General features: G+C 34.7%; 1 protein-coding gene across 4 annotated transcripts in view; it reads left to right on the forward strand.

Moving 5' to 3' along the window:
- TTC21B (tetratricopeptide repeat domain 21B) overlaps positions 1–23,250 on the forward strand; it is a 31,924-nt gene that overhangs the window by 5,146 nt on the left and 3,528 nt on the right. For all 4 annotated transcript variants that reach the window (XM_085227767.1, XM_010713689.4, XM_019617147.2 and 1 more), the window contains 20 exons: positions 526–610; positions 1,034–1,132; positions 1,770–1,962; positions 4,099–4,196; positions 4,641–4,841; positions 6,579–6,708; positions 7,166–7,323; positions 8,626–8,850; positions 9,553–9,791; positions 10,084–10,156; positions 11,116–11,226; positions 12,035–12,173; positions 13,796–13,902; positions 15,382–15,570; positions 16,973–17,083; positions 18,237–18,318; positions 19,258–19,408; positions 19,885–20,046; positions 20,494–20,689; positions 21,376–21,600. In XM_085227767.1, coding sequence (XP_085083893.1) covers positions 526–610; positions 1,034–1,132; positions 1,770–1,962; positions 4,099–4,196; positions 4,641–4,841; positions 6,579–6,708; positions 7,166–7,323; positions 8,626–8,850; positions 9,553–9,791; positions 10,084–10,156; positions 11,116–11,226; positions 12,035–12,173; positions 13,796–13,902; positions 15,382–15,570; positions 16,973–17,083; positions 18,237–18,318; positions 19,258–19,408; positions 19,885–20,046; positions 20,494–20,689; positions 21,376–21,600 — 2,974 coding nt within the window. The remainder of the gene's footprint in view (positions 1–525; positions 611–1,033; positions 1,133–1,769; positions 1,963–4,098; positions 4,197–4,640; positions 4,842–6,578; positions 6,709–7,165; positions 7,324–8,625; positions 8,851–9,552; positions 9,792–10,083; positions 10,157–11,115; positions 11,227–12,034; positions 12,174–13,795; positions 13,903–15,381; positions 15,571–16,972; positions 17,084–18,236; positions 18,319–19,257; positions 19,409–19,884; positions 20,047–20,493; positions 20,690–21,375; positions 21,601–23,250) is intronic.

Here is a 23,250-nt window from a genome sequence, read left to right on the forward strand (position 1 = left end):
AGTGATGGTGTGATACAAGTTATGGCAGTTGTTCATGTCAACACTCTGTAAGGTTGTTCCCCTTGTACCTTGGTTTTTTTTTGTTTTTTTTTTATTCTTTTTGGTATTTCTGTTAGAGGTATTTTAGCTGGAAAGAAAAGTTCGAAGGTGATGTTACTGAAATGGGAGAAGTCCTATGAAAACATTTACATTTGGAGCTTTCTTGTAGCTTCACGTACGGTAACATCATACTTACACCAGCTCAATTTAGGAACCTGAAGTTTTAATTACTTTATTGAATACTGGGATTCGATCAAACAAGGAGGAGCCTTAAATCCATATAAATCCATATTCAAGTTCTATCATATGAGGTGAATAAAACAGGGTAATAATAACCAATATATTAAAAATGTTTTGTTTTTACCACTGTGATAGATTTACCAAAGCTTTGAAAATGAAGAGAATATTAATTATTTTTGCTGAAAATGATTGTGAATCAAAAAATCTGGTTAGGCTTCTTTAAATGCATGTTTTGTTTGGTTTTAGGCTATTGCAGAAAGATGCTCTCAACTTAGAGGCCACAAGAATGGAGGCCCTGCATTTTCTGTGCAGGGAAGGCAATATACGTGAGGTGAGTCTTGTTGGTTGCGGACAGCTGAGCACAATGCAGCCTTTGTTAGCGGTTAGATCCCACATTCACAATAAGCTTTCTATCTTCCTCCTCATATACTGTGTCTGTATTGGACTGAAGCCCTAGCAAGATGTACAGATCTTGCTTGGTGGGTCTCTTCCACCAGCTGGGATTCAGCTAAATTTATTCACTTTTTGTAGAATATTTAGGGGATATACAATAATCTATTATATTCTCCTTTTACTAATCAATGTATTTTTCTAGAAATTGCAGTTTTTTAGGAAATCAATCTAACGTCTATCTCTGAACACCTCTGAATATAAATTTCAAAATACTGCTATGCAGTGAAATGTTTTTGGTGAAAATTATGTAGTGGTCCTAATCTGTTAATTCTTTCAGTGATGTCATTGATTTTTCTCTAAGGCTTCGACAAGACTGAGCGACCTACTTAAAGCATTGGACAGGTTGGAGCCAAGTAATTCACAGCTCCTCTATAAAATGGCTTTAGCTTTCAGTAGAACAGTGAGTATATTTTCTTTTTCTTAAGCAACAGACAAGTAACCACACATCGTTTGTTTTATTTAACATTTGTACCAGAAAATGTGTTCTAATAAGTGCTTTCCAAAAGATTTAAATAAGTTAACTTGTATGGCCTTTGGTAACTCAATTTGGTAAAGTTTTGCATTCATTTACATTGTGAATTCAAATACTTGAGCAATGTCATTCCTAAAATGTTTTTATTGCTTACTTTTTAAATGAGAAACAGGTTTTCAATGAAAATATACTCAAATATCTTATAGAATGTTTAATAGGACAAAGATTTGTTAAGCTTCATCATACAGCTTTGAAGTGAAAAGCTTCTTTAATCCTTATCAGAACCCTTTTAAGAAGGCATTCAAAGCAACTATCAACTGTGTGGAATTTTCCTTTATGTGGTATTCTGTACTTGTTTGAACCCCAGCACACTTTACTGTTTGAATTCTTATGGAGTTACTGCAATTAATCTTATGTGAGGTTATGGGTTTTTTCCACTGTTGCAGTAATATTAAATGTGCAAACTCTAAAATCTGAAATACCTTTATTTTTTCCTAACTGAATTTGGAGGAAGAAAAAAAAAAAAAAAAAGAATTCAAACTTTAAGATTGTTCTTACCTTTTAGTGTGGCCGGAACCAACTCATCCTTCAGCACACACAAACGTTAGTTGAAAGAGCATTTAATTTGGATTCTGACAATGCAGAATTCGCTACGGAGCTTGGCTACCAAATGATTTTACAAGGGAAAGTGAAAGAAGCTTTAAAATGGTATAAGACTGCTATGAAACTTGATGAAACAAGTGTTTCTGCCCTAACTGGTAAGGTCTTAAACTTTTTTTTTTTTTTATTGCACTTAAGATGGGAGATGGTTTGTTTATCAAATTTTCCTACTTCTGCTAATATGAATAACAGAACTATTACTGAATAGCATATGGTTCTTGTTTTATGAAATTATTTTGCTAAGTATTTGTTAGATCTGCAGCTTTTGTACGATGTTTATTCTTAAGAAGTTATATCTTCATGTATTCTGATGGTTTCAATTTGTTTCCTTTTGCGGTGCGTACCTAAAATTATATGATATCTTCATTTAACACGCTTTTTCAGTACATGAGGCATTGCCTTATTTATCTGGAGTTACTTGAGAGAGGAAAAAAGCTTTTAAAATTTCATTAGTATCACTAAAGACTAACTTTACTAGGACTGTTTTTCCTTTCCTTCCAATTTTTGGCTCTTTCCTTTTGTGACATTACTATTTTGTGCAGTATTATGTTCTTGGCTTTCAGCAGGATAGTGCATACAGCATTTAAAATGCAGACATGAGGTAACTTATTTTTTCTTATTACTTTGACTAGTGCAATGCATATGGTGTGCTCATTCCTTTTATTTTAATCACGGTGCAAATCTGTATAGCAGATCTGCAGAAGCACGTAACTGCAAAATACGTGGTACTGCAGTGTTGTCACTCCTTAGAGAGTATTAGATCTTTCCCTAAGATAGGGATTAGCAACACTGGGCAGTAGTTATTCATACAGGAGAAGAATGAAAATGTTTGTTTCCTTTCTTTTCCCCACATACTCCTGATTCAGGAGGAAAAGAGCCCACCAAAACATTAGCTATCCACTGCTAGCCTCTTGTTGGAATGATTCTGTGTGGCTGTGCATGTCTGTTAGTGAAACAAGCACAAATGAAGGGAGGGAGCAAATCAATGATTACTGCTTATTTGACCACGGTAAAAGGCTGTTGCTTTATCAGATGCGTTGGTCTGAGTTTCAGCTGCTGTAAATACTCATACAGTTATTTTGTTATCCTTGAAAACCATCCATCAGTTACCATACAATCTGTGGTAACTCAGATTTACCGTCACACGTCAGTGCCTCTGTTTAAACTAGAGCCTGTTTTTTTAGTTTGATGCATTCTTCTGGCTGGCTGGGTGTGCACAGACCTGGCTAAAGCAAAGTTATCTGGAGGAGATTATGAGGTAAAGAAAGACATTTTTTGTCTACCCTAGACAACCCTGCCATTCTTTCTGTGACTCATGTATGCAGATGAAGCATTACGTTTCTTCGGACCTCTCCTTGCCTGGGCTGCATCCAAAACACACTATTTTTTTTTATTATTATTATTTTTTAACATACATCACCACTGAAGTTATATTTTAATTGCAGTTTTCTGTCATCTGAATGGCTGTTTTTTATTTTACACTCTTGGGAGCAGACATTGTCATTTCAGTACATTAAAAAGTTAACTAACATTTGTCAAAGTTAGAGAGCTCTTATGCACTGCAGAAATAATAAATTGAAGTGTAGGTGGTAAAACAAGCTGTCTTCTGTGTCCACAGTGAAGACTGAAGTGCATGTTTTCAGCCTAGTTTAGACATGTATGAAACATAATCAGGCAAGACTTCTGATAATTACTGCAGCTTAAGGATTGGAAGATCTTTGGGAGGGAAAGAAATATCTATTTTTGGTAAAGGGAAGATCTCAAGGAAATGAAGAATAGATATGGCATATGTGCTTCAGTCTTTGCATTTTTATCTGTAGCACTGCTTTCTGCTCTGAAAAATCAAATGGTATAAAAAAAATCTGGTTTGGGTGTGGGCTGGGCTGTTCTTTTGTTACCTTATCCTGATTGTTGGATTTGGAAGTGGAGATTTATGGTGCCTTGATTTGTGTTAGTCTAGAACCAGCTGAAGATGTACTGTGCTCAGCTTTGTAGTATTAGGATTTGGATATTTTCACAAAGTGACTTTTTGACATTGCTTATATTAGTTATGTGTCTTCTATCTCTGGTATTTCTAGGTATGTGAGATCTGCATTACTATAGATGTTGGACTATTCTTTTTCTTCTCTTATCACCATTTTATTAAGACATTGAAGAGAGAAGAATTCTAGGAAACAATGCATATGTTTGACTAAGAAGACAAATCTGAAATAAAATCTTTTAATATGTTACAGGAATTATTCGTTGTCAGCTAATACAAGGGCAGCTAGAAGATGCAGAGCAGCAGTTGGAGTTTCTTAATGAAATCCAGCAGTCCATTGGAAAATCTGGGGTAGGAGGCATCTTTGTATATTGAAATACTTTGTTTGCTATCTAAGCAGTGGTCTGCTAGCTACTTCCACATTTCAGTCACTCAAGTGGAGCATTCTAAATTTCAGTTTTCATTCCCTATCGATGTAAGTTAATAGCTTAGCAACACTGTACTGTGTGCTTACTAAGCATTGTCTCTGAAAATGAGTTTGAAATGTTAGAAAGGGTATTAATTTTTGCAGGATTTTTTGGTCAGAAGAACTTAGAGCTGCCTGTACAACTTAAGAGAATGCATTAATGAAGGAATGCAGTGATCACTGGTGTCATTTGCAGTGAACATACTTAAGGTGTTACATATCTCTACGCAAAAAAAGAAATGGCTAACACGAATGATTAACTAATTTTGTATAAATAACAGGTGGATGTATCTGGAATATTTAAAATGTTCTGTTTCTCTATCCTGTAGGAATTATCTTTCTTGCGTGTGGTCCTTGCTATGAAAAAACAAAAGAGACAAGAAGAAGTGATTGCCTTGCTGAATGATGTTCTGGATACCCACTTCTCATCTTTGCATGGTTTTCCTCTTGGTGTGGAGTATTTTGAAAAACTGAATCCCGATTTCTTGCTAGAAATTATTAGGGAATATCTTAGTTTTTGCCCGGCACAGGTAAGCGACTGTATATTGCACCTCTCTGAAAACAAACCATTTTGGAATTTTTTCTTGAGATCGGGCAGTCATGAAGCAAAAGCTTAGAAAACTTTTCCCCTTGAAATGTGAATTTCTATGAGGTAAAATTGCTTTTTAAGATACTATATAATCATTTAATCAAAATAACTGTGTGAATACTTCTCTTGCAAAGTCAGCAGGTACTGTAATATCTGATATTACAGGTGTTACTTACGACATTAGTTTCATGGCTTGCATCTGTATTTGTGCAGAATTTATTTATTTTTATTTTTTGTAGAATCTCTTGTGATCAAGTAACTAAGAATACAGTGACTAGAACAGTCTTAATGAGAAACTTGGTTATTCACTGTACTGTAATTGTTCTGGTACTGAAATATTTTTGTCAGCTCAGGATATCTTTTCATTTTAAGCTTCTTTTGTGTATTGGTAAAAATCTGGACTACTACTTGATTGATATATTACTAATTTTTAATTCTAGATGGCTAACTTGCTGTGACTGAACTTGTTCTGGTTTTGGAGCAAAGACATGTAGGACAGTAGGGACCTGACATCTCTAGAGTTGAAGAAATACTTTTAAAGTACCTCTAAAGAGTGTCTTCTTTAAAGAGATTATTCCTCTGAAATAGCGAGGAGTGATCTTTATTGTTTCTAGCAGATTCCTAGTCAAATTGTAGAACCTTGCCATAAATATTTATGTAAAGCTATAAAATCCAAACAGCAAAAACAGTGAGTGTTCCACTGTCATAACTTATCCCACCGTCTTTGAGGCGATGTGGCTTGTTAGTCTAGAAAAATATAACAACTGCATGTGACTTTGTGCACAGATGGAGATAAATAAGTGTCATTCTATGAAACAGTGTCTGAACATTTCCTTAGGATACATAATGACAATGATGGTTCTGTAATTTGGAATGAAAACTGAACTGTTGTCTTAACAACTGTCCGTAGAAGAATGGGAAAGACAACACCTTTCCTGAAGTTTCATTATACCTTTATTACAAAAAAGAGATTGTAGCTTTGTGAGGGCACCTGTCCTGAAAGGATGTTAGGGTGTTAGGATGAACATAAAGAGGCATCTTTATGTTGTCTTTTTCTTGTTATACAACGTAACTGTTTCATTGGATACAAACTGTTGATAATCAAGAACAACTAAAATGTGATACAGTATAGCAGTTGATGAGAAAGATTGAATGGAAGTGGTTATTTTCAGGCTGCTGTTTTCAATTTGGTAATAGGAGAGGGTAAGCTCTGTGGCATGAGAAGAGCATAGGGGAGACAGCACCAGGAACTTCTCGTCTCTCTGATCATTCCTTCCAGCTTTGACTCTCTTGAAATTCGATTCATGTTACCATTTTGTTGGATCAGTTGGCATGGTAATTCTGAACTTGTTGCCAAATGTTTATGGACAACTCTTCAGTTACGTCAGGTCTGGGTCTGTTTTTCCTGGAATTCATGATGCAGTTTTGTGTTCTTGCTGATATCAACAAGTTGTACTTTAAATGGAAAATGTACCCTTATATTTCTTTCCAACAACAACTTTCATCTCTTCAGCTTTACTATTGTTATTATAGTTTAAAGTGAAACTCAGACTTGAAATGGAATTCAAGCCCAAAGCCTGCTAACAGATATGTTAATTCTAGGTTTTGTTTGTTTGTTTTGTTAGGTTTAGTTCTGTTGTTTTTTGGTTTTCTTAATTTTGTTTTGGTTTATTCCTAGCCTGCAAGTCCTGGGCAGTCTCCTTCACCACTTCTCAAGCACTGTGCTTCTGTTCTTGAAACTGTGGTAAAAACTGTGCCAGGTCTTCAACAAGCTGTTTTTTTAATTGCAAAGGTGAAATATTTATCAGGTAATACTTGTATGAATGGTTAGCTATCTACCTCTCTAGTTTCTCTGATTTTGCTCTTCAGTTGTAAAGTATTTCTTGTCCACTGTGTTGCACTTCATAGCTAAGTGAAGAATACCTGCACTACTTCTGTGATTTACGTGAACGTATTTTAGTTCTATGAACACATTAATGTGATGCTGCATCTTTTGCTTTCCCAAAGAGGCCAGTTATCAAATGATTTGAAGATGGGACAGTGGGAAAAAGTCTTAACTTTAACCTGGTTTTGATTTTTTTGTTCAGAGCTGCAATAAATAAATAAAAAAAATAGTAGTCCTTCATGCATGACTTTGTTCATTCAATGCTAATAGTTATTAAAAAATAAATAAAATAATCAAATTAGTAAATAATGAATTAATGTTCTGTTTAACCTGTGTTTCTTATCAACTACTTTTTCACTTCCTCTTTTTTGACTTCCTAGGGGATATTGAGGCAGCCCATACTAATCTTCATTACTGTCTGGAAAGGGATCCTTCTTATGCAGATGCACACTTACTGATGGCCCAGGTCTATTTGGCTCAGAACAACACTAAACTGTGTTCTCAATCCCTGGAACTCTGCCTGAGCTACAATTTTGAGGTGAGTTGGACAAAAGAATCAAACCACTTTATTCAGTCAATCATCTAAGGTTTTCTGTATGTTTTTTAATATAATGGTCTTTAAAATGAGATTTTTGACTCTTCCACTACAAGCTCTATATCTAAATGCTAATGTGAATGTGGTATCTGAATACTTATCAAATAAATAACAAATTTTTTAACTAGTAAGATTCAAAGGGCAGAACTAATCCATTATTGCAAATACTGAAATTGTGTGAAAATACAAAGGAAGGGATGGCTTTTTCTCCAGTTCTTACATAAGTATTAAAAACAACAAAAACAAAGTTGTATAAACGGAGTTGTTGATTGCAGACAGAGTTCACAGTTGACTTTAAAGGCCAACACAGAGGAACTTGAAAAGGATCCAGTGTCTTTGTACTTCTTACACAGATGCACAATTACTATTGAAGATAACAAAGATGCATGAGGAGTTTAGAAAAGAAAATTCACGTTTTAGCATCATAAATGTTACGAGTTTGAAGATATGCTATGTTGACTTGTTTTATTTGTTTACAGCAGAGGAATTTTCTGATTAATATTGATGAGAGTACATGGTACAGCATTCCTTGGGTCTGAGTTGTTCTAAGTCATTCCTTAGGTCTGAGTTGTTCTAAGTCATTCCTTAGGTCTGAGTTGTTCTAAGTCTCTTGGCAGTGCGTGGCTGAATAGTGGGACAATCAAGCACTTCCTTGCAAGTGTTCTCTCATTTTGATTCCTTCTACCAAATGATGCAAAAAAGCATAAGGTTAACAAACTAATCAGGAGGTACCAAGATGCTTGCAACTTTATGCAAAATTGTGTTTCCCTTATTTAGATCTCCTTTTCTCGTTAGGTCTGTTTTGAGAAGGTGTGAAAATGGCAGACAGGACTTAAGCCACAAAATAATTTTATACCATTTTTAATTGGTAGCCTAATGAAACAAATGTACTTTAATGTGAGAGATGATAAAAATCCATTAAAATTCAGTCTAGTTTAAAATAATTCTGTTTCAAAGTCTGATATAATGAAATAAGTTCATGATTATAAAACAAAAACTAATTGCTATTTTCAGACTCCCAGAAAATTAATATTTACATAAATGCAACTTGAATAGCTGTATTTAGAGGGAAACAGGAACTGAGGTCAATGCTGGGGAAAAAAGAATCTTTCAGGGAGATGGAATACTATGCATGAGGGGAAATCTGGAAATTCCTTCTTTCTCTTTGTGTGTACGTGCAATATATTTTACATATATAGATGTATATGTATGTGTATATGTATATAAATATATTTTTTCCTTTAGGTGAGAGAACATCCAGTTTATCACTTAATTAAGGCTCAAACCCTGAAGAAGATGGGTGAATTATCAGAAGCTATCAAGACCTTACAGATGGCAAGGAATTTGCCTGGAATGAGAAAACATACAGCTTCCTCAAAGGCGAAAGGGAAAAGAATTGAAGTTGATACAAGTGATCGTGTGGCTGTCTTTCTAGAACTAGTAGAGGCTCATTGTTTGAATGGAGAACCGGTAAGATCGCAAACATACCCCGAAACAATTTCTTCTATCTGTTAACAGAATTGTCTAATTCTCATTAGCTTAGAATCTAAAACCATCAATTTTTCTGCCAACAAGATGTGTGACGTTTTGAAGATGTGATATCTAACTTGACATCTGATATGTCAAACTTTACAAGAAGAAGTGTGTATTTGCATGTGCTAAACCGACTCAAAATTTTCATGCAAAACTTTAATTTTGTGGAGCACATACTGTTGGTGTTCACTCTCAGGCATGTAGATTAATATTTTGTTGTAAGAATGCTACTAGAAATATTTTTTGATTGTATCCTTACTTTTGTGTGTTAGTATCCTTACTCTCAACTGAATCTTAATATGTCTTAAGGCGTATGCAGAGTCCAAGGGTATAATGTACACACAACATGGTAGTTGGACGGTCAGAGGTCATCCTTTTCTAAATAGAGCTGTTTAGAGCATGGTGTTGTGCAGTTGATTTTTGATCATTTTCTTGTATACATGCAACGTAAGTGAAGAGGAAAATAACATTTTAAATGCTTCAGCAAAAGAAATGAATACTGTGGCTTGGTTTTGCTGCTTTTTTTGTTTTGCTTTATTTTTGTGTAATGGTCTCAGATATAGATTTCCTTATGATGACTTCCTTTTTGTCTGTTCAATAGCAAAAACTGTGTTAATCCTTTTGTTTTTTTAACTGCAGCATGAGGCCGCTGTAGTACTGCAAGATGCCATTGATGAATTTTCTGGAACTCCTGAGGAATTAAGGGTCATGATTGCAAATGCAGATCTGGCAATTGCTCAAGGAGATGTTGAACAAGCCTTGACTGTGCTCCGAAATATTACACCTGAACAGCCTTACTTTGTACAAGCTAAGCTGAAGATGGCAGACATCTATCTTCAGTGCAGGAGAGATAAGAAGTTATATGCTGCCTGCTACAGGTATAAATTTGTGATGTGTATGTGTACTACTTCCCAAGACGTTAAATGGTAGCATCTTGAGCTTCTTTTTTCTTTTTGATAAAACAAGTCGGAAAATTTAGTGATATGATGAACTCAAGTGTTCTAACATTTAAAACTGTAACAGGAATTCTTATTTTGGAAAGATTTCAGACTTTTTATTTTAAGAAATAATAATTAACATCACTAGAGGATAATGTTATCACACCCTACTTGTTTAGATACCAATATTGACGTGTTAAATACTGAACGTGGTTCTGTCCTCTGCTTCCAGAGACCTGGTAGAAAAACTGCCAAGTGCTCATACATTTCTTCTTCTTGGTGATGCATATATGAATATTCAAGAGGTAAGTGCTTGCTAGAAATGAGTAAGTGACTAAGTCATTCCTTTGCTTTGGCAAGTTGAGAGAAGGTGGCATGATGACTCTTAATAATAGGTAGTTTGGAAATAAAGCTCTTATGGATGTTAAAAAATGAAATAACCAACTATTAAGTTCAGATTAAAAGCTGTTGAAAGCGCCTTCTGATAATTCTGGGAGAAAAACTGAAGGAGAGCATTTCCTCTTGAAGAACATTCAGACAAAAACTTGAAAAGAAAGTAGCTAGAGATGTTTTGGAGTAGTTTTTAAGCTTAGAATAAAGTATAATTGTGTTCCGCTACTGAAAGTTTTATTTAAAAATCATGAACTATTGGATTTCAATATTTATGCTAGAAAGTTTTTGGTTACTTGATGGGCTGGAAATCTTGCTCAGTGTTTGTAGAAGATGCACTGTTTTGGGTGAATGTAGAAACTTGAAATATACACACTTAAATTCATATTTTTGGGAGAGTTGATTGGGTTAGAACATGCAACTAATTAGATAAATATTTTGGGGAACTGTAGGTGATTAACAATTGTCTTCTCTTTAATGAAGAAGTACAAAGCAAAATATAATTTCCTCATCTGCTCTTACAGAACTGGAGGAAAGAAACTGAATCTTCCTTGACACTAATTTCACGTGTGCTTTATATTTGTATTAACTAGTGAGATGTGCAGTGGTAGAGAAATTTTCAGAGGGAAAGTAATCTGAAGTGAATTCAAACTCCTTTGTTAATCATGTTCTTCCTGTATTTTGTTTTAACATGAAAACATGTATTTAAATGGGCTGCACACTTTCAGAATGGTCATTTTTCTCTCAGAAGTTCTGTATTTTGTGAACCAGTAGTACTGGCACTTGCTCTAGGAAGTACTACCAGATTTTTATTTTTCACACACATTTGTTGTCGTAATCCTTGACTTCTGTGTTTTTATCTTCACTGTTGAAGCCTGATGAAGCCGTCGAAGTCTATGAGCAGGCTTTGAAGAAAAATCCAAAAGATCCAGCTTTAGCAAGTAAAATTGGAAAAGCCTTAATCAAAACACATAACTATTCAAAGGTATTCCATAAATACTTGTTTAGTTTTGTACGTTGAGTAAGAAGTGTTTAATTTTATAGCAGTAAAAAGACTTAACGTCCTGAAAGTAAATATGCTATGTAATACACAACTGCCCAAAGTCATAGTTGCATATTGGTGGATATAAACCTAATGAATTGTGGTTTTGATGACTTAAAATTGGTATGTGTTTGGACCTGCACTCAAAACAATAGTTAAGTACTTATCCATTAACGTAGTTGTGATACATCTCATATCCTTAGCACTGTATAGGACAAGGTAATGAAGGCTTTAGCTTCTTAATATTGGAGAAAAATAAGAAAATATTTGGGGAAAACTTGTGAGGTCTTACATATTTTTAAACTTCTCAGGATGTCTTGTAATCGTGTTTTTCAGATAGACTTTAGGGAAATTGTTTCTCCTTTTGTATAGTAAAACAGAAATTTATAATTTTGATCTGACTGTTTTTTAAAGATTTTAAAACTGATTTTAAAGCTGAATTACACAGCTTTAGCAGCTAATGAAAATGCAGTTTAATTGACAGTGAACCAGCTGAAGATAATAAGCGTTAACTTGCGTAATCACCAAAATGTGGCACTAATTATTCTATTTCTTTAATTTGGCTCTAAATCTTGGGAAGTCCAAAACTGCAATTACAGGACATCCTATTAATACAGTGATTACTAGAAAATGATTTGGTTACAGAAGGAAGTAGAGAAAGCTCTAAGCAGGAGACACCATTAAAAATAGAAGTAGTAAAATTGTTTTCAGTAAGTTTTCTTTAATAACCAGATTTTTGTATTTCTTCTAGGCAATCAGTTACTACGAGGCTGCCCTGAAAAGTGGTCAGCAGAGTTTTCTTTGCTATGACTTGGCTGAACTTTTAATGAAACTAAAGCAGTATGAAAAGGCAGAAGTAGCACTTCAGCAAGCTTTAGATCACGAGTATGGTATGACTGTCATTAATTTGGAGCATAATGTGCATTACTTGTTTGTGGCTGTAGACAATAATCAAAGTCCAGATCAGCATTTATTATTTTTTAACTATGTAGCACAGGGAACTACAAAGCGATAGATGAAAAATACTCAAAAATAAACTTCAATTTTACTAAAATGCTTGCCAGGATTTTTAAACTTGAAATATCACATCAAGTAAATGCAACTTCAGGCCCCTATGTAGGCAAGTTTTTTTGCTCTTCTTTGCTAGCAGAAGTTCTGATCTGAATTGATCACATGTAAGGTGAGTCATTCCTGCTCTTAAGAGAATAGTTCTTTAAGAGGAAGATGCTACCAGGTGTCTTTCACTGCAAAGAAACCAAAGTTGCAAATTCCTTTCTATGCGTTAGGAATGTGTACTCACAAAGTTAACTCCTTTTTTTCAGAATGTGCAGGGAAATGCTGATCCTCTATTTAACTTTGTTCTCTTAAAAAATAATAATAATTAAAAAAGAAAAAAACATTGGTTTCTCATTTTGTTCTTGACATTTAGAGATCCAGCTAACTTGATAATCTTGCTCAAGAGAACTTAATCTTTTAGTGCAGAAAGATTAAATTAGCACTAAGTAGAGTTTGCTCCATAGACGTTAAAATCTTTTTTTCCATCTTACAGTGAAGCAACAACTGTGTGTGTTTTTTTTTTATATCTTTGATATAAGTGCTCCACAAGAAAAAAAAAGTAGTATTTCATCAGCTAATGAATTCTTTTTCCATTGGGCAAAGTATTGAATAGTTCAGTATCTATGTTTAGAAATGCTAAAATAAAAAATCCAAAGATGTCGAAGAGAAATGAAATGTAGGGAGTGTTATGGAGGCAACAATCTTATGTAAGGGCTAGAACAAGTTGCAAACTGACTTAGAATAGTCTGTCACAATTACAGCACTTTGGAGACAATTTACTTATATAGTTCAATACATTTATATAAAAAAAAAAAAAAGAAAAGTTTTATAGTATGTAACTGTGCCCAAGACACACTTTCTCAAGAGATTAAAATGAATACGAACAGGAGAACTTGTAGTATGTAAATACTACCTTATGCATAAGTATTTTTGACCATTACTCAGTATTAGCTTACTGCTTTTTCAGCAGATACTAATGCATTTGGTTAAAATAACAATTTATATTCACGTCTGTGTTAGTCTAGCAAAAGAAAGCTACTTTGAGGTCTGAGTGGAAATTTCACAAAGCAATCCTGTGCTTTTTTGGTATGGTGACACTGAATCAATCCGGGTGTTTTTCATTGCCTTTAAGGAAGTTTTCTGTAACAAATATAAAGAATGGCTGTTTTTGGAGTCTTACTGAAGTTACTTACATTTCTGAAAATGCAAATGGACAGGCAGGTAGTTTGTATTCTTTTCACATCTTTGCCTTAAATCTCACTCTATATATAATGATGATTACTCCTTCCATTGCCTGCTAACTCTGCACACAGAGGGACTGTCCCATCACATTCCTAAATAAATAGAGTCAAGCTGTGAACTTCTCACTTAAGGTATTGCCTGGAATATGTAGAGAATTTTGACTTCCCAGAATCAATTCTTAAAAGAATCATGTTTGTTTATGTATTTCTTATAGTTAATGAACTGTCTTCTCTGATGGAAGATGGACGTTACCAGGTTCTGTTAGCAAAAATTTACAGCAAAATGGAGAAGATTGATGAAGCTATCGCTTCATTACAGCAGGTAAAGGGAAGACAAAAAGAAACCCTGTGGAAACTTGCAACATTTTCATTTTTATTCCTTGTTTTGCTTTTATCCTGTATCCTGGTTTCTAATCATAATATTTTTGTGAATAAGAAAAAAGCATACATGGTAGTGATAAACCACCAGTGATTGGTGTGAAACATTAAGATAAATCTAAGCTTTTTTGTGCACTGTCATTTGAATTTTAGATCAGGATTCTGGATACTACTGGAAGGCTGCATTCATACTATGTATTCATTTGTGTGTGGATCAGTTTTAGCAGAGTAGTTGAAAAAGTGTCTAGTACGTATCCTTGCTGAGCACTGAGTGCTATTCGTCGAACAAACAAGGGTAGCTTTCAATGACTACATCTCATTTTTTTTGTAAGCTTGACTGTATTATTTTTAAATAGCAACAGTAAACTGTTAATTCTGGAGTTTAATGTTATCATTCAGTGAGTCTTGAAAGAGCAAATTTGGAAGATACAGACAACATAATCCATTTAGAAGATGCTTTCTCAGCATAGATCTTGAGTAAGAGATTGGATCCTTCTCTTCCATTACAGCTTCAGTCTCAGTAGGACTAGCTGCTCACTCATGGTATTACCTTTTGACAAAAAGCTTTCTTCCCTTGCTTTTCCAGAGTGACGTTAGGAATTCCCTGTGGATTTTGCTGTTTGTTTGTTCTCCTTCCCTGCTGGGCAGAATAGTAGGGTGAAGAAGTGTTTCAGTACAGCTACAGCTTGCCAACTTCAGTTGACAGTTCAACACAGCTCTTCAACTTACTCCTTTCCAAATGAGTGAAGCAGCTCTTTTAAGACTCAATTTCAGCTTGAGCAGAAGGAAGGGAATCCTTTATATAGGAATTAAATAAAATTCAAGTTTATACTTGATCAATTTTCTTTTAATAAGAATTGGGCACAGCTATTTCCTTAGCTGTCGTTTTGATCTTTTGCGGCATCTGCCTTCAGCAGAGGTCTCTAGCTCTGTGGTTCTGTCTTCTCTTAATCACTCTCTAAATGGAGAAGCTTAAAGTAAAATGTGGTAGTTGTTTGCATTTTGGCAATAAAGGAGTTAAGTATGTAGACTTTGACTTTTAGCTTTTGAAGTTTTGTTTGTATGCTTAATTTTAGCCTATTTAAAGTCTACAAAGTATAGACCTTACAGTATTAGATTGACATGCAGTACAGAAGCACGTTGGGACCCCATCTTCTTGAAGTGTTAAATGCTAGGCTGCTTTCCAGTGTGTTTTTAACGTGAGTTTTGAACAAGGAAGGTAACTCAGGAGCTTGGAAAGATGTTAGTGGTTTTTTTGTTTTGCCTGGGTTTTCTACCCTCTTCTTTTTATTAGTTGAAGATTTTATTGTGCACATACAAATTTGTAAAAATTGTAGCCATGTTGTTGTAAAATGAACTATATAATATTGATTCCTTCGAAAAAAAGTTGACTGATCCTTTCTTATCCTTCTCTCCATGTTAGGCTCGGGAATTACAAGCCAGAGTACTTAAGCGGGCTCAGACAGAACAGCCAGATGCAGTTCCTGCACAGAAACAGTTAGCAGCTGAAATTTGTGCTGAGATTGCAAAGCATTGTACAGTTCAGCGAAACTATGAAAAAGCAATTAAATTTTACAAAGAAGCACTTGTTCACTGTGAAACTGATAAAAAGGTCAGTTCTCCCTCTGACAATTTTGTATTTGTTTTCCACTTCCTTTTTGATCCTTAGCAATGCGTTTTTCCAGTTATCCACAGCATAGAACTGTATTTGCAATTTTTTCTGTTTTATGATGAAAACCACAAAGGCTCTCTGTACATATTTGGTTTTTTCTGCCTTGAACTTTCTCCTTTTTGTCACTTAAAATAAAATAGCTGTATATATACTGCCAATTTCATTCTATTTACATAAAATCCTCATTTGAGTGGTGATCTGTGTTCACTGAGTAGTCCGTTAGTTTGCCTATATGATAGGACTGTCATCATGCAACAGTTGAGGATGTATAAAGAATGGTACAGTAAGGTACAGTAATAATGCAGGCTGCTCCAGCTTTGCTTGTTGCCTGTCATCTGGAAAGAAATCCTAGCGACTTCAGTCAGTTCACACAATTTCTGTCTCTGCTTCTGTGTCCTAATAGTTCTATCCCTACTTGGTAAGATTCTGATTTTATTCAACAGTGTTGCTATTGCTGAGCAGTGATTATTGTACTGCTTCTCTTTTCCCTTCACTGTGTCTTTCAGATTTTTGCTTTAATGTTCCTTTCTAGCTGCATGGAATACAATGATGTTTTAGCCAATCTAAGACCAAATTTCTGGTTTTTAAAAACTTGTTTCCTGCTTACAGTACTGTGGTAGATGACCAGTTCCATTGATGTTCTTCTCTGACATGCCCCAAGCAGGCATTTTCCTAACTAGCATACTGCTTCACAGTCTTCCACTGTTGTACAAAAACTTTCTTCAAATCACTGTTCTCGTAATTAAAATTCTCACATATGTGCTAACTCTGTATCCGTTCCATTGCTTGCTCAGTTGCCTTTCTGTTTCAGCATTAGAGTGATTGAGCCCTGAGGATGCATGCTTATGCAAATGTTGGTTTGTTAATATTTGTTCTGTGGTTGTTTCTCATAAATGAATTCATACACAGTCTTAATATGTTAGGCAGGGAAATGCAAGCAAGAAAACAGTTTCTGTTAGAATTTGTTTATACTGTGCAGCTAATCAGTGAATGTTAATGAGATATTTGCTTGTTGGGACTTTGTAACTATTTGCATGTACATTTTTTTTTCCAAGAGAATTATTCTTGCCAAAATTATTTATTCTTTGGAGCAATACTGTCTGAACATCTGTCTTCAGTTCTGCAATAACTCACTAAAGAAGAAAAGTTTTACCTTTTTTGTAGCTGGGGGAATTGAAATCAACTAAATTGTTTGATTGAGAGTCTAAAGAAAACAACAGCAAGATCTATCTGTAGAGTAGAATTGTACAGCAGAATATGGAATCTGAGGTAAATACGTACAGAACTGAACTATCCTTCCTTAACCGTATACAATTCAAAGATTAGATACTTCATTATACAGGCAATGTTGGAACTAGCACGTTTGTATCTTGCACAAGATGATAATGACGCCTGTCAGCATCAGTGTTCCTTGTTACTGAGGAATGAGCAAGATAACGAAGCAGCAACGATGGTAATGTACTGTTATACTAATTTTGTATTAGAAGTTTTTTTGAAGTTTGCGTGTCTGCAATGTGATGAATTCATAAAATACGACTTTTAGAATCGTTTCAGAAATGTGAGCAAATCTATTGCAACAAAATATTTTTTCTGTTTATGGTGGATACTGCTTCAGTGTTACATTTCTAGCAACCTTATCTTCATTTTATCTCAACACAAAATGTGTGCTTAATATATCACATGTGGAGAAAAAGTGATAGTTGTAAGATTGGCTGATGTGACTTAATTTTATGTTCTATTAACAGTTATCTAATGAGCAGAAAAGAAGTCACTTTGCTTTTCTATCTCGTTAATACTTAAGCAAGCATTGTAGAAAGTGGGGAAAAATATAACCTCCTCCCCCAATTCAAACCAACCAAATAATACCACCTTCCAGAAGGAAAGAATTGTGTGCTTAAGGTGTTTTTACATCCTTGTAGAGTCAGCTGTATAGAGTTAACTGTAATCCTTCTTAACCTTCTTAAGTCACTGCAACAGATTCTCTCTGTGTGGTTTGTGCCTATTGGCTTACAAGACCACTCAAAAGACTGAGCAATTTTGTTTTAATACTTCAGGAGCAAAATGATTTTAAGATTGGAATAAGTTATTCTGTTACATCAGATAACATCTGGAATTTACCCCCAGTCTTGCACTATACTAGGATAATAACATTCCAATTACTTTTTGTTAAATCTACTCTTTAGTAATGCCTCTTAGGGGAGTGAAACTGAAATAAGAGCTGGATTTACTTTCTCTGCTGATGTGAGCTATGTGTTTCTTTTTCTTAACTTTGAGTTAGTTTGCTTTTCTATATGCTTAATATGCATTTCTGGGAAATAAAAACAGAAGTATTCAAGTGAAAACAAAATGTCTTTGATAAGTACATTGCAATGTTTTATTTTCTTTTGAAAAACTGAGAAGTGAATCTGCTCGTTATTATTCTGTGTGTCTGTATAAGATGTTTATTCTCCAGAGATTAGTGGGGAAAAATGCTGTTTACTTTTTGTCAAATTCCTGCAGCACTTTAAACCTGTGTTTTCTGCCCTTAGTTTAAAGAACTTAAGTTAATTTTAAAACATAGTTTATAAGGTTTTGTTTTGTTTTCTCTGAATTGGTCAATGCTGTAGATGATGGCTGACCTTATGTTCAGGAAGCAAGACTATGAACAAGCAGTCTTTCATTTCCAGCAGCTCCTCGAACGCAAGCCAGGTGAATGTTCAGTAGTGGTATTTTTAACTCTTTGGTACTGATGCCTAATGAGAGAGACATACAAATAGCTAAAAAATGCTTTGTTATGTGCTAGTTACAATGCAAATAAAACAAAGACCACCACTGTCTATAAGAACATGAAGCTATTGTTGGGAAAGATTTGCAAATAACTTCTCTCAGATGTAATAATTTACACTGCTGCAATGCAGTGTGCACTGTGGTACGTGGAGACAGGACGAGGGGAAACGGACATAAGCTACAGCATAGGAAGTTTAACACAAATGTGCGTAAGAACTTCTTTACGGTGAGGGTGACGGAGCACTGGAACAGGCTGCCCAGGGAGGTTGTGGAGTCTCCTTCTCTGGAGATATCCAAGTCTCGCCTGGACGCCTACCTGTGCGACCTGGTGTAGGGAACCTGCTTTGGCAGGGGGGTTGGTCTTGATGATCTCTAGAGGTCCCTTCCAACCCCTACAATTCTGTGATTCTGTTTAACTTCAGCCAAATATAGTGTTATTTACTTGTAAGTGTAAAGCACTTTCTCTTGTATTTAAGCTATCAAATGCACAAACACAAGCCTGGAAATGTATTTCTAGGCAAATAAAATTATAGATGATTAAAGGCTATCACCAGACAGAAATGTATTTAAATAATACTTTAATGAATGTCAAGCTTTCTATGAGTCTGTGTGTGAAATGAGCTGTAAGAGTACAGCAAATGTTTTTGAGCGCTCTTGAAAGTGAGGCACAATTGTGCTTACCTTTGTATGGTCTATTTAGGAGAATTGCAGAGGTATCACTTTGTCTTTTATCTGACATTGTTATATAACATGACTTATATTACACTATCACTTTTGTATGTGAAAAACAATGCAGGGTCTTCATCTCTAAATCTGTGCAAATAACTAAAATGATGATGTCCTGTTGATTTATTTATTCAGATAACTATGCCACTCTCTCACGATTAATTGATCTGTTAAGAAGAGCTGGGAAACTAGAAGAAGTCCCAAGGTTTCTTTTAATGGCTGAAAAATATTCTTCCAGAGCAAAGCTTGAACCAGGCTTTCACTACTGCAAGGGACTGTATCTCTGGTACTTGCAATTGAAATAAGGTTTATATGATGCAGTGCATGGTTAAATTAATTTTCTTATCTGTTATCATTTGTAGGTGCTACTTATGGTGTGTTAAGTATTCTAGCAGTACTTTGCTTTATTTAGTTAATGGGATTTTAGGAAAGGTTTCTTTGTCTCTTCTGTAATACTTTGCAATGAACTCTTCAAAGCAAAGCTGTTTTATCTCTCATACGTCTTTCATATTTTCTGTTTAGTAACAAAGGATATTCTTTCTGGTTCAATGGTGTAAAAATACTACTTTGAAATTTTAGAATTTCCCAGATTTTTTTAATCTGCAAAAGCACGTTCCTTGCAGTAGCACACTTGCTTCTCAAAGCCTGTGTTATCGGTATGTGTAAATATGTGAGCTGTTTTTTAAATGCTTGGGTTTTAGGTGCAACTTGAGGCAGCCAATTATACTTGCCCAACTTTGAGTAGTCTAATTATCTGTGTAGGTATACAGGTGAACCAAATGATGCACTCCGCCATTTTAATAAAGCTCGAAAGGACAATGACTGGGGACAGAATGCAGTCTACAACATGATTGAAATTTGTTTGAACCCAGATAACGAAACTATAGGTGGTGAAGTCTTTGAAAATCTGGATGCTGACATAGGGTAAGTGAATGAAGTAAATATTGCTTGGATTATTCTGTTATCTCACTCCTTTACCTCTTAATGATATTTCTTGATCATGTAAATTGCTAGAATTTTGGGCTCACCTAATGCTTTGAATATTTTACCTACAAAATGAAGAATAGTTCTGAACTGAAAAATAAATCATTGTTAAGCAGAAAGTGTAGAGGATTTTATCTGGAATCCTAGCACTTGAAGTTTTGGTTAAAAGATAGGTTGTAGACAGATTGGAACTGCCATTTATTACAAGAGAGAATGTAGAATGCCTGTATAACAGATGCATGCCTTTATCACGTTATTATGGATCCTGTACGCACTGGTAATTTTTTTGACGTATAAAAATGTGATTTTATATAAAAAGGTCTTAAAATGTTTAAATTTTTATTTTTTTTATTTTATTTCTTTTTTACAAATGGTTTATGGTAACAGTAATTCAACAGAGAAGCAGGAGTCTGTGCAGTTGGCTGTAAGAACAGCAGAAAATCTTCTGAAGGAACTCAAGCCCCAGACCATTCAGGGTCACATTCAGCTGCGAATCATGGAAAATTATTGTCTCATGGCAACCAAACAAAAATCAAACGTCGAACGAGCACTGAACACTTTCACTGAAATAGTAGTGGCTGAGGTTAGTAACTTGTCTCATTTCCATAGTCTTTTCCTTTACACTTACTAGGATTATTTAATTAGTCTTGTAGGTCATATTAGGTATTATGTGAACTAATTAGAGTATTTTATATGAAATGTGCAAAGAAGCTTGCACTGAAATAACATATTTAAGAAATCTTGCATTGGATTGAAAACTGAGACCTCACCTGTACGCTGATGTTGTCTGTTATTGAAGGTGTATTGGCTTTTGGTTTGAGTTTGTGGGTTTGTTTATGTTTCAGTTGCTGTTTTTTTTAACCCTGGGAGGCAGCTAAGCACCACACAGCCACTTGATCACCCTCTGTGGCAGGTTGAGGGAGAGATTCAGTAGGATAAAAGAGCAGAAACTCATAGGTCAAGATAAAGTTAGTTCACTAGGTAAAGCAGAAATATCTGTGGATGCTTCCTGAGCATGAGTACAGTTGTCTCGAGCTCAGACCTGTATTCAGTCTCTTAAATATTTAACCTTATGATTACTATTATAAGAATAATTGTTGCACTAGATGGAAAACACATTTCTAAGATTGGATGTTGTATCTTTAGTTCCTGTAATTTAGCTTTCAATTGAACTTCCTGATGCCTTATCTTATTACTTAGAAAAAAAAATTGTTTCTTAAAAGTGAAAAATTGAAAATCACCAAGTAGTTACTATGCTTTTTTCTGCAGAAAGATCACATACCAGCACTTCTGGGAATGGCTACAGCCTACATGATCTTGAAACAGACTCCACGAGCTAGAAATCATTTAAAACGGATTTCAAAAATGAACTGGAATCCCATTGATGCAGAGGAGTTTGAAAAGAGTTGGCTTCTGCTTGCAGACATATATATTCAGTCTTCAAAATATGATACAGCAGGTGAATTATTAAAACGATGCCTTCGGCATAACAAGGTAAGTAACTGCATATTATAAATAACCTTTTTATTTCAATTCATGTAAGTGTTTATTTCTCATCTGAACCATGGAACAGGCATGGCACGGGCACAGACCTTAGCTCTGATGGTTTTTCTTCTTGTTCTGCCCTTTTTTGCTGATGAAATTGTTCTGTCTCTACCTTTTACTCTCTTTCATATGGGGCACATTTGGTAATACAGTACATGTTATAGAAGATCAGGATACTGCTTATATTCTGCAGATTTGGTTTAGGAAGGGGCTTGATTGTATGTGTTTCTTTTCTTTGATTCATGAATACAGGAGGTAAGGTATATAATTCAGTCTCATTTCTGAAACCTGCCTGAGAGCTTCCCTTTTTCAAACTTACACTCTTCTTATTTCTTTGTTTGAAATTAAGGAATAGATAGCTACAGCAGGTCTTAGTGTACTTGTATCATGTACATCTGCAGATACGGCTCTTGAAATTGAATACTTCCTGTTTTATTTCTGTAGAAAATGAGCTATAATTTAGTTAAGAAAAAATTCTACCATGAAGGACATTTATCCACTTGTCTGGACAGCCAGTGGAAGTGGCATAATTCATACCGTGTCAGAGTAAATATGACTCATTTCCCTAAATTTGACACATCTTTAAATAGGTGGTCTTTTGAGCATGGTTGTGCCACAAGTTACATGTTGTGGAAATTCCCCAGCAGCTCTAAAAACATAGCCTATATTAGCCTACCAAATTGCTTCTTTTCTTTTAAAAGGCTTGAAATGCCATTATAGGGGAAAAGTTAGCAATTTAGAAATCTGAAGCTCCTTACCAAAACAGCAGAGTAAAGCTGACTTTTCTCTAACCTGTATGTAAAGAAGGCAAGCAGGGGATGTACCATACAAATAGATGCTGACTGTTTTAGATCTTTCCATGCTATCCTGCAAGTTGGCATATACATTAGATTGAGAAAACTCATTATTGAGATTGATTTATTATTTTTAGGATTGTTTTTAGCAATCAGTAATTACTGTTGTGGGTATATATGTACAATGTAAGTAAACACATTGAATGAAAACTTCAGAAGTCTAGTATCTTGAAATAAGGTTTTCTTTCAATCTGAAAGTGTTAGGTTAATAATCTAATAATAATGAGTTTTTCAGCACTTTTTGCTAAATTGGAGTTTCTTACCAATTTCTTCTCTAGATTTTATATATTTTTTTAATCACAAATGAGAGAAAGTATATTTTTATCCTTGTCCCAGAGCATTCCTCTGCTGTTTGTCCCAGTATGCTGTGATTTAAAAGCTTTTCATCCTTGCTCTGCCTTTGTAAACAGGGTGCATATATTCATAAAAGTTTAAATTTTTCTACTGAAGTATTCTAACTATTGTTGACATGATAATATAAGCTGTTTACAGTAAGGCCATATGGTAGTTTGGACTTCTGTTTATTTTCACAATTTTTTCTGCTTCATTTATTAAATTATTGTAAAAATTATTAAATCTTTTCTACTAATTTTTACTGCAGAGTTAGATTGATGCATATGTTTGTGTGATAATAACCACAACTATTATTTTCATCTAGTATTTCTGGGACTTGTTTCTTGGTTCCTTTTAAGTTCCCACTTGAAATTACATAAAATGAAATGCTTGATATTTGGTGTTTTCTTCA

The sequence above is a fragment of the Meleagris gallopavo genome, chromosome 7 (genome assembly GCF_905368555.1).
Source record: "Meleagris gallopavo chromosome 7, MGAL_WU_HG_1.1, whole genome shotgun sequence".
Taxonomy (NCBI): domain Eukaryota; kingdom Metazoa; phylum Chordata; class Aves; order Galliformes; family Phasianidae; genus Meleagris; species Meleagris gallopavo.